The 11,669-nt window shown below is 37.4% G+C and overlaps 1 protein-coding gene across 3 annotated transcripts in view; it reads right to left on the bottom strand.

Moving 5' to 3' along the window:
* The window catches only part of PRR16 (proline rich 16), a 169,831-nt gene extending 162,658 nt beyond the window's left edge, over positions 1–7,173 (bottom strand). For all 3 annotated transcript variants that reach the window (XR_825798.1, XR_825799.1, XM_010846281.1), the window contains exon 1: positions 6,765–7,173. Coding sequence is in view for 1 of the 3 variants with exons in the window: in XM_010846281.1 (XP_010844583.1) it covers positions 6,765–6,776 (12 nt within the window). In the remaining 2 variants the exon portion in view is untranslated. The remainder of the gene's footprint in view (positions 1–6,764) is intronic.
* Positions 7,174–11,669: the final 4,496 nt, after the last annotated feature.

The following is an 11,669-nucleotide window of genomic DNA, read 5'->3' as shown; positions in this document are numbered from 1 at the left end:
CTCATGCGAAGAGTTGACTCATTGGAAAAGACTCTGAGGCTGGGAGGGATTGGGGGCAGGAGGAGAAGGGGATGACAGAGGATGAGATAGCTGGATGGCATCACTGACTTGATGGACATGAGTCTGGGTGAACTCCAGGAGTTGGTGATGGACAGGGAGGCCTGGCGTGCTGAGATTCATGGGGTCGCAAACAGTCGGACACGACTGAGCGACAGAACTGAACTGAACTGAACTGAAGCCACAAAGAAATGCTTCTTGCAAAGATAAGTGAAACAAGGTAAGTTATATTCCACTTTAAGTTTCATCTTAAACTCTCATCCATTTTATGTAAATGTAATGCTGAAAAAGTCAAGTGTTTCAAGTTCACAGAAGAGGTTCTTTAAATATTAGAAAGGCTCCCTAAGCTGACCATATGAACATACTCTTTGTAGTCAATCATTCTCACTGTGAATTGACAGAGTAGTACACCCTCTGTGAGAAAATATCCCCAATTTTAAAAAATCTAGTGTGATTTATATCATTCTTGGAAGATCATGGTTCATATAAACATTTTAAACTCTTTAATTACACAATTATTAGGTACATACTTGTGAAAGAGAAACCTACAGATAAATGAAATGCAGCTATAGTAATATTTTAAAGGCTTTTAAAAGTTCTGATGGATATAAACTAAATTTGTTCAATGCAGCATTTATTAAACTATTACAATAATGGAATCTGCTTTTTTCCCTCCATAATAGCTTTTTTACCTATACTGACTGGAAAATGCTAAGAATTGCTCCAGACATCTAAGCAATCCAAAACATGTTAATGCAATCATTTCCTATTCTTCTGATGAAACCTTATTCCAATACAACCTCTGAGATCTGAGTTATGAGAAAGATGACAGTTAATAACATATGACAGCATGAATAAGTGTCAAGAAGATAATAAACAGAGTAACATTTATCAGTATTAGTAGGGGCTTATCAGGCCCCAAACATTATGTTCTTCATTTTTATCTTATGGAATGCTCAAAACAACTGCAAAAGGCACATATTAATTTGTTAATTCTCATTTTACAAAATAAGAACTAAGTAACATACCAGAGCACACAGATATTAAGAGGTGAGGCTGGGCTTCAGATTTAGGCATTCTAAACCCAGAATTCATATTTCAGTAGTTATACTCAACTGTCTTCCACAGGATAGCAGGCAATCATTTCACTTACACGTGTAGAATCCCTAATAGTAGGAACAAACTAGGAAATAAATATTACATAAACCTACCTAGCAAAATCTAGGAAGGCAGATATGATTTATTCATCACAATGTGTTTATGTTAACTCTCGATACTTTTATTATTCTAATACCTTTCCACTTTCGCACGTCTCTTCTCTTTAGTAAGTAGTATGATGATTAGAACTTTTTTCTTTCTTCCCTGTCCTAAAGTAACTGCAGGGACAGCACATTTTCAAATGGTGATATATTCTGAAAATACTAGAAAACAACAAAATGGATCTGCAGTCAAACACTACTTCCTATTACTTTTCATTTTTCTATCAAAGGATCATTCATACATTAATATCTCATTCTAAGATATAAAATGTGTTGTTTGTGAGCAAGCAATACATTTTTTTTATTGTTTTCTTTCTATTGCATACTTTTCAAAGTGCTAACATTAAGTTTCTGCAAATCAAATTCTATTTTGACATACAGCCTTTTAAGTGCCAAAAAGGAAATCATGCAAGAAGCACTAGATTTAAAGACTACAAAAAGTTGTGAAAATATGGAATGACAAGTTCTAAGAAATGCACATTTTTCATGCTTTGTTCTAAGAAGACAGTATCAGAGTAGCATGTAAGACATTTCTTCAGCTCTCTGTAGCTACTTTATTTCTTGGTAACATCGTTAAAGCATCCGAAGATGCAAAAAAGAAGAACAAATGGATCTATAGAGAGAATTTTCTTTTTTTTTCTTTTACTACATACTTATTGTGCCATGATTTTTCTAGATGTCAAGGATCCAGTCCGCTGCCCTGAAGGAAGTTACATTTGACAGGCAGGGGTCAACAAATAAGAAAGCAAATGCATAACAAGAGCTCACAGAGTAGTAAGTGCTGTGGAGAAAATCACAGATAGCACTATGAAAGACAGGACTGTGCAGGCGAGGGAGTAAGAAGCAGGCACACAGTCAGCCAGAGCCCAGGCTGGGTGGTCGGCAAAAGCACCTCTGAAAAACATAACATAGACACTGATGCTAAAAAGAAGAGAAGCAGCCAGCTATGTGCATGCTAAGCGCAGAGGCCCAGAAGAGGGAATGAACTTGGGCAGCCCAAGGAACCCAAAGAATAGCTTGTGATGTAGAGTGCCAGGCAGGGGCACCAGACTCTAATAGAAGATGACTTCTGGGCTCAGAATAGATCACAGTGGATGGATCACAAGGTAAATAGCCAAGGTCAAGAGACTGAAGGAACTCTCAAAGAAATGGGGAGCCACACAAGTATTTCATGTGAGATGACACAACCTTTTACATTTCAAAAATTATACTTGTGCTGCTCTCAGGAAAACAAATTATTGGAGGGCAAGGGAAGAAGCAAGATCTGGTTAGAAATTTGTATGAAGGCAATCTAATGAAAAGATGAAGATAGCTTAGATGGGCATAGTGGAGACGGTACAAAGAAGGATTTAAAATGTACTTTGGAGGTAGACTTGACTAAACTTTCTGAAAGAATGGACATGAGGGGTGAATGAAAGGGAGGAAGCAAAAATGATGCCAAGAGTTCTGGCCCAGGCAACTGGTTAGATGATAGAAGAAATCATGACATAGAAGAAACCAAACAAGAAAGTTCTGGGTCTGAGCATTGATTCTTAAGTTTTGCTTTTGATATCTAAGTACCTGTTAAATAGCCAATGAAGATGACTGAGTGGGTTCAGGGAAAAGTTTAGAGCAAGAGATAAAAACTTGGCAGTCACTCACATATACTTGGTGTTTCAATCTATGGGACTAGATGAAATCATCATGGAGTTGGTGGTGGGGAGGAAGAGGACAGGATAGGAGGGGAAATAAAAGAGTGTGAGAGAAACAGAAAGAGTGGGGAGAGAGAGAGAGAGAGAGGAGACCATGCATCCGCAAGTGAGCACGGATGGATAAACAAGCCCTCAAACTAAACATCTGGGCAATGTAACATTTAGATGTTAAGGAAGCAAGGATTCAGCCAAAAACACTAAGGAGGAACAGCCAGTGAGGTAGAGGGGAAATGTAAATTCACCTCTTCCATGCATAGAACCTTGACAGATAACCTTCTAACAACTGCAGCCAAAAAGTACTTTCTGGCATTTTTTACCTATAGCATTGCTCCTAGAACTACTTATTTGCTTGCTAAGGTTGGATGTAAACAATACTTTTCTAGAATAATTTCCACAGTGTTTTAACAACAAAATCAAGCAACACCATCTCATAAGCACAGGACCCTGCAGGTTATCAATCCCTGTGCATAGCTGGGGGAGAACTGCAACAGAACCATGAACCTGACCTTCCTGTTTCACCACTGCACCTGCTGGCCTTGCTGTTACTGTGTTCCATCATTTTTCACCCTTATCACATTCAAGGCCATATCTTGTGATGAATAAATTTAAGATAAGTTTCATTCCCTGTTTCCTTCTGGATGCGCACAATCTTGTAAACGTTCTCATAGATATTTCTCCTATTCTTCCTTTCACTTTGCTAACAAAATTAGAAGACTTTGCCATGGCTTGCTAATTCCCTGTGTGCTCCTTCAACAGAATTCCAATGATTATTAATACTTATTTTAGTTTCTGAGCCACTTTGATTGTAGCTTCTATTTTAACCATCCATCCTTGTTTCATAAACTCAATTAATTACTTTGTATGGTCTCTCTGATTTACCTCCAACTCACTTGTCTTATCTTGTTTATTTTTTAACTCTTCTGGTAGACGCTGAACATATCAAGGGCAGAACTGTGTCTTATTAATCATCACATCTCTTATTTCTAGCATGGTGCCCAGTACTAAATGCATGTGCATTTAATGTGGAATGAACGGATGAATTAAATAATCTACTAGATTAGTTCAAACTGTTCTTTATTGAGTTTGACAAAAATGATTAAGATGTAAAAAGACTGCTTTATTATATTTTAAATAAGACCCTTAGGAAAAACTTTCCTGTTGCTGAGATTCATCAGTGCCTCAAATTTTCCTACTTTCCTTCTATTTGCATATGTAATTTTCATTAGTATGCTAGCATAAGTGCAAGCAATTTTGAGTGACAACAGCTATTCAATTGACATTTGATATTTTTTTCTTTTCATCTTCAGGAACTACCAGTGTGTTTAAACTCAGTAGCAACATTAAATGTTGGATTTTCTCTTTTGCTCAATGTAACAAAAATTCAATTTTAAAATTCGAAGTACCTACAATTATTATGGAAAGACACTACACACTTTATATTACTATTTTACTAGTCAACTTCATAATTACTTCAACAGTGATTTCACCATTTTTAATCAACTAAACTCTGCTGAAACAGTTAAATATTAGAAATTAATATTTTTTATAGAAATTTTATGAAGTTTGAGAAGTTCTATGACAGTGTGACAAGTACACCAGATGTCTAGAGGCTGCAAATACTTCATTAAAATGAGACAGATATTGTTTCAATGTAGATTATCAAGATTTTATTTCAATTAAAAGATGCTGAGCCTACAGTGCCTCACTTTTTCTGTAAAATTTATGTCAATAGAATACACAGAAGCTAAATCCTGAATCCTCTGGTCCATTTAGTCAGCTGAAGGTCTTGGGAACTCCGATTAAATAAATGACTTGCAGAATATTAACAAGTAAATTAACATTAGAGTTAGAATTTGAAAAATCTCCATTTCTGTTCTCATATCTTCACCATGTAATTTGTTCTTCGATTTGTCACATAGCAAAATGGTGAATTCATAAGATGTATGAAGAATGAAGGGAAAATAAAAGCAGAAATTATAAATATTTCTTCATAGGTCTTGTCTATCAGTATAGACATAGCCAGATTTTTAAAATCTCTTTATCCTAGCTTAGTCAACAACTTACTTATCCTTACTTTCTTTCAGTATATTTTTACATTTATATAATGCTCTATACTTTCTAATTTAGTTACCTCTAAAGTGGAATTTGATTAAGAAGTTAAGTATAGCTAAATTCCAAATAGCATTGTCTCTTGTTTTCTAATTAGGGCACATAAAGAAAAAGACTTAATGCATGACATAGATCCTAACTGTGAAAAACGGTACAATTGCTACAATCTCATAAATGAAGATAGTTTACTAAGTTCTTGAGCTTACTGTATAGGAATGTAGCAAGGTTATTTAATAGGCTTTCAAGTACAAAACCAATATCACTCAGAGGAATTAATTTTAGAGTATTCCCAAATGATAAATGCATGTAAGTGTTTAAAGAAAAACAGTAATTGTAAACATGTCAATATGTACTCAGTATTTGATATTATCCAGCCATCTTTTATTTCTGGTTTTAGATAGAATAAATTCAGTCTTCAAATTAAATAACTGACTGATCACAACCATCTCTCAGATTTATCTAGATGTGGAAAAATTTAGTTTCATTTTTAAATGATAAGTAGAGTCCTATATAGATAGAAATTATGAAATTAAATTATTGCTCCAGAAGCATCAGTGGTTAATGATGCTTAATATGGGTTAATACACCCATAATCTTTCATATATAGAAAAACAGACACCAATGAAACCTTTATTGTCAGCCTTTTATGGTAGGAAACATAAAACTGCAACAGAAGAACATTTCTGACTTTACATGTTTTCACTTTAGGAATACAAAGCTAGTAAAGGTAACAGTCCTTCTATGGTCACATATGGTGAAGGCAGGACTATCCCTAAATTGTTAATGAGTCTTATGTACCCCCAAAATCAACTTTCTTTAAAAAAATGAGCATTAATTCAATATTTGATTATAAATAATATCATTTATATAGTCTTGTTTTCATTTTCATGGTGAAGCTTCCTACTTTCCTATAGTTGTTGTTGTTGTTAAGTCGCTTCAGTCGTGTCCGACTCTGTGCGACCCCATAGACGGCAGCCCACCAGGCTCCCCCGTCCCTGGGATTCTCCAGGCAAGAACACTGGAGTGGGTTGCCATTTCCTTCTCCAATGCATGAAAGTGAAAAGTGAAAGTGAAGTCGCTCAGTCGTGTCCGACTCTTCGAGACCCCATGAACTGCAGCCTACCAGGCTCCTCCATCCATGGGATTTTCCAGGCAAGAGTACTGGAGTGGGGTGCCATCGCCTTCTCCGTTCCTATAGTTAATAAATATAATTATCAAAATTTAAGCTAGTTTTGTTCATAGAAAACATGGATGTTTTAACATGAATTTGTTAATCCTGACACCTTAAAATTGAAATTTTGCAATTTGAAAAACATCATAAATGTTCCTCCGAATATTTTAAAAATGTTACAAAGAAAACATTGCTGAATTTCATGATACTATTATACATATTTTCCTCTATGGAATTTCAATATAAAACATAGACTAAAAATATGACAATTTCTATGGTGATAATTAGTGTGTGATGGTTAATCGTGTTACTATGGTCATTATTTAATAACTTTAATATTCAAAGAGATCTAACTGGTAATTGTATCTTGTATGTATATTTCAAATAACAAATGATACCATGGACTTGCGTGTTTCTTAGAAATGCAATTATGTGTTGTCTAAATTCCTGTAAACATCATGGCAAAGCAGTGCTGACCTTCTCGGGCATTTCCTGGTGTCCTGTTCTCACTGCCTGCCGCACTGTTTCCCTGTTTCATCATGTGGGGAGGTGGGAGTAGGTAATGGAGCTTCTGTTAAAAAAATTAGAGAACTTTTAAAAATAATGTATTTACTTTAGACTTTCCAAAACACACTGAACTGAACAGGTACAGGAGATGATGAAGTGGGGAGTGGGGGATTGATTAGTCAATATGAACGCATAGGCTGTACTGATGAACACATGAATGGAAGAGAGGAGTTAACATACGCAGCATGTATATGGAGGAAATGCACATGAAGGACTAAATAATGTGAACGAAAACATTAGAACCATGGGACAGATCAGTCAGTCAATCAAGACTTCAAGAACATTCTCTGAGAATCTATTCTTTCTGAATATAGAGCACTAGATTAGAGCAAGTCACTAGAAACTTTCTTTAGATTAACACATTCATTAATCAATACTGTTTTAGTATTGCTGCCCAACATATTATTAACATAGACAAATGAGGACCACCTCTGGAAACAGTAATCAGAAGAGACATGTGCTTAGTTGCTCAGTTATGTCCAACTCTTTGCAACCCCATGGACTGTATTCCACCAGGTCCTCTGTCCACGGGATTTTCCAGGCAAGAATACTGGAGCGGGCTGCCACGTCCTCCTCCAGAGGATCTTCCTGACCCAGGGATTGAACCTGAGTCTTCTGTACCTCCTGCACTGCAGTTGGATTCTTTACCCACTGAGCCATTGAGGAAACCCTTATCAGAGAGATGGGGCAGTCAACTATGTCACAAAAGCCGATACAAATACTCCCAAGCAGTGTGGTGGTACAGAGGAGCCTTTGGAAATGAGAGCGCTATCCTGAAATATCTGAAGGGACGACTTGTCTCACAAAACCTAGGCTTGTTGCATGAGGTGCCAGTGGACTGAACCAACCTCTGAGAAACATACTCCAGGTCATGGGAACCAAAGATGACGCTACACCTGAGTGACCGATCTGGTTACAACAGAGGCAGAGTGGTCTCTTGGCCGTGACACTGTCAGGACGCCAAGTATCAGAGGGCAGGGGGACAGAGTCCATGGCCTGAGAGGTCTAAGTACTGAGCCCAAGTGCATGAGTTGCAGTCAGTCCCCAAGTGTGCAGTCCCTCATTCCTGCCTTAAGCCTTTGGTAACATGTGCCCCAAACACTGCAGTTGCTATACTTAAGGACACGGGTTTCAATCATCCACTGTGCAAAATCATTCATGCATTCTCTCACTGCTTGAAGAGCACTATGCTTGGTCAGTACTAGGAATGCTGAGATGAATGAGAAAGACCCCTCCCTCAAGTAGCTCAAAAGAATCAGCTTGGGGCCATGTTAAGGAAAGGCACACATTTCTCAGCTTCCTTCTGCTTCCTGCTATTACCAGTTTTCTTCATCAATAAGATCTTTGAAAATTTATTAGAAGAAAAGCAAAAGTATACACATGAATAAGCTCAAGGCATTTAATATCATCAGTCATCCATTTATAAGGAATGTCAATTCATGACATACTCACTGAGCACCAATTATTTGCCAGGAGTACTTCTAGTTGCTGGTAAAAAAAAAAAAAAAAAAAAAAAAAAAAAAAAAAAAAAAAAAAAAAAAAAAAAGAAAGAAAGAAAGAAAGAAAAACAAAAACACCTGCCCACATTTTTATTACATATACACACATTAGAAGAAACATTTTGTTAACAATGAATTATAAAGTTTGGAAGCAAAACACTTAAAATTAATTTAAAAACCTAATGAATAGTATTATGCAAGCACTATTTGTTACTTAGTACTGAAAAATTTTATGATTCAAACATTTAACAAAGTTAACAGTCAAAAAATAAAGGAGAGCAATAAAATGTTCCAACCACATTTCACATTAAATCTACATGAATATCCTTAACAATGTTGTCAAAAATCAGATTCATAAAGTTATAATGCTGCAGTGGAAAAGCAAAGCAAAGATAAAAATCACCCTAAGTTAACACTTCTGATGAAAATTATGCACCTCTGTTCTCCCCTTCTACCCAAAGAATGTTTACCCCCAAAAACCATTAAAAAAAAAAAAATCCTTAAGGACCTACGAAAGGAATAGAGACTTTTCCACTGAACACTACTGTTTCATTCGTCATTCCAAGACACTGGGGACTGGTGGTAGAAGTATGGTGGCCACAGTTACGCTCACTAGCCATGTGGTCTGAGGCAAAGTACTTACTTCTCTGCTTTCTCTTTTTTCTCTTCCCTGCTGCTGCTGCTACTGCTGCTAAGTCACTTTAGTTGTGTCCGACTCTGTGCGACCCCATAGATGGCAGCCCACCAGGCTCCCCCGTCCCTGGGATTCTCCAGGCAAGAACACTGGAGTGGGTTGCCATTTCCTTCTCCAATGCATGAAAGTGAAAAGTGAAAGTGAAGTCGCTCAGTCGTGTCTGACTCTAGCGACCCCATGGACTACAGCTTACCAGGCTCCAGAAAATCCAGGGATTTTCTTAAAGTACTGGAGTGGGGTGCCATTGCCTTCTCTGTCTCTTCCTTGCAGGGGAGGTAAAAAAAATAGTTGATCCTTGAACGACTGGGAGGTTAGGGGTATCTACCCTCTTGTAGTCAAAAACCCATATAACCTTACCATCTTCACTCTTTGCTCAGTTCTGAATCTATGGATTCAACCAACCACAGATCACATGCTACTATAGTACATTTCTATTGAAAAAAATATGCATGTTAGTGGATCCACACAGTTCACACCAACGTTGTTTATGGAACAACTAGATTCATAGGGTTAGTGTGAAAATTAAATGAGCTAACACATGAAAAGGGTTTAAGACTTTTTAAAGCACATAATAGGTGTTTATGTGTATTAAATTGGAAGAGCACTACAGCAACTATGCATGCTGAAATCTTTACCGACAGAGCTTCTCAGAACACTCTAAATGAAGGGGGAAAAAAGGTGCAAATGAACTTATTTACAAAACAGGAGTCACAGATGTAGAAAACAAACTTATGGTTACCAGGGGATAAGGGATTGGGGGGGTGAAGATAAACTGGGAGATTGCAATTGACATACACACTCCTATATATAAAACAGATAACTAATAAGAAACTACTGTATAGCACAGGGAACTCTACTCAGTACTCTGTATTGGCTTATATGGGAAAAAATCTAAAAAAGAGTGGATATATGTACATGTATAACTGATTCACTTTGTTGTACTCCTAAAACTAACACAATACTATAAATCACCTATACTCCAATAAAAAGTTTCAAAAAATAATTCTGAACCAAGCACCTAAGCTTTGGCATTCATCAACCCTGTGGACTGTAGCTCACTAGGCTCCTCTGTCCTTCGAATTCTCTAGGCAAGAATACTAGGGTGGGTAGCCATTCCCTTCTTCAGGGGATCTTCCCTGACACAGGGATGGAACATGGACCTCCTGCATTGCAGGCAGATTCTTTACAGTCTGAACCACTAGGGAAGCTCCTGTCATTCATTAATCTGGATCAAATATTCCCCCAGGCAATACAACAGCAAAGCTGCGATACTTGGTACCTATATATTTTTTTTTCTTTTTTTTTTTTTTTCTGTACAGTTCTTCTGTGTATTCTTGCCACCTCTTCTTAATATCTTCTGCTTCTGTTAGGTCCATACCATTTCTGTCCTTTATCGAGCCCATCTTTGCATGAAATGTTCCATTGGTATCTCTAATTTTCTTGAAGAGATCTCTAGTCTTTCCCATTCTGTTGTTTTCCTCTATTTCTTTGCACTGATCACTGAGGAAGGCTTTCTCATCTCTTCTTGCTATTCTTTGGAACTCTGCATTCAGATGCTTATATCTTTCCTTTTCTCCTTTGCTTTTTGCTTCTCTTCTTCTCACAGCTATTTGTAAGGCCTCCCCAGACAGCCATCTTTTTTGCATTTCTTTTCCATGGGGATTGTCTTGATCCCTATCTCCTGTACAATGTCACGAACCTCTGTCCATAGTTCATCAGGCACTCTACCTATCAGATCCAGTCCCTTAAATCTATTTCTCACTTCCACTGTATAATCATAAGGGATTTGATTTAGGTCATACCTGAATGTTCTAGTGGTTTTCCCTACTTTCTTCAATTTAAGTCTGAATTTGGCAATAAGGAGTTCATGATCTGAGCCACAGTCAGCTCACGGTCTTGTTTTTGCTGACTGTATACAGCGTCTCCATCTTTGGATGCAAAGAATATAATCAATCTGATTTTGGTGTTGACCATCTGGTGATGTCCATGTGTAGAGTCTTCTCTTGTGTTGTTGGAAGAGGGTGTTTGCTATGACCAGTGTGTTCTCTTGGAAAAACTCTATTAGCCTTTGCCCTGCTTCATTCTGTATTCCAAGGCCAAATGTGCCTGTTACCTCAGGTGTTTCTTGACTTCCTACTTTTGCATTCCAGTCCCCTATAATGAAAAGGACATCTTTGTTGGGTGTTAGTTCTAAAAGGTCTTGTAGGTCTTCATAGAACCATTCAACTTCAGCTTCTTCAGCATTACTGGTTGGGGCATAGACTTGGATTACTGTGATATTGAATGGTTTGCCTTGGAAACGAACAGAGATCATTCTGTTGTTTTGAGATTGCATTCAAGTACTGCATTTCCAACTCTTTTGTAGACCATGATGGTTCCTCCATTTCCTCTAAGGGATTCCTGCCCACAGTAGTAGATATAATGGTCATCTGAGTTAAATTTACCCATTCCAGTCCATTTTAGTTCGCTGTTTCCTTCACGACCAAGATAATCACGATGTGATCACTGACCTAGAGCCAGACATCCTGGAATGTGAAGTCAAGTGGGCCTTAGAAAGCATCACTACGAACAAAGCTAGTGGAGGTGGTGGAATTCCAGTGGAGCTATTTCAAATCCTGAAAG

Source organism: Bison bison, unplaced genomic scaffold (assembly GCF_000754665.1).
Source record: "Bison bison bison isolate TAMUID 2011002044 unplaced genomic scaffold, Bison_UMD1.0 scf7180017864235, whole genome shotgun sequence".
Taxonomy (NCBI): Eukaryota; Metazoa; Chordata; class Mammalia; order Artiodactyla; family Bovidae; genus Bison; species Bison bison.
The sequence above is the reverse complement of the archived record's forward strand: the minus strand, read 5'-3'. Positions and strand labels throughout refer to the sequence as shown.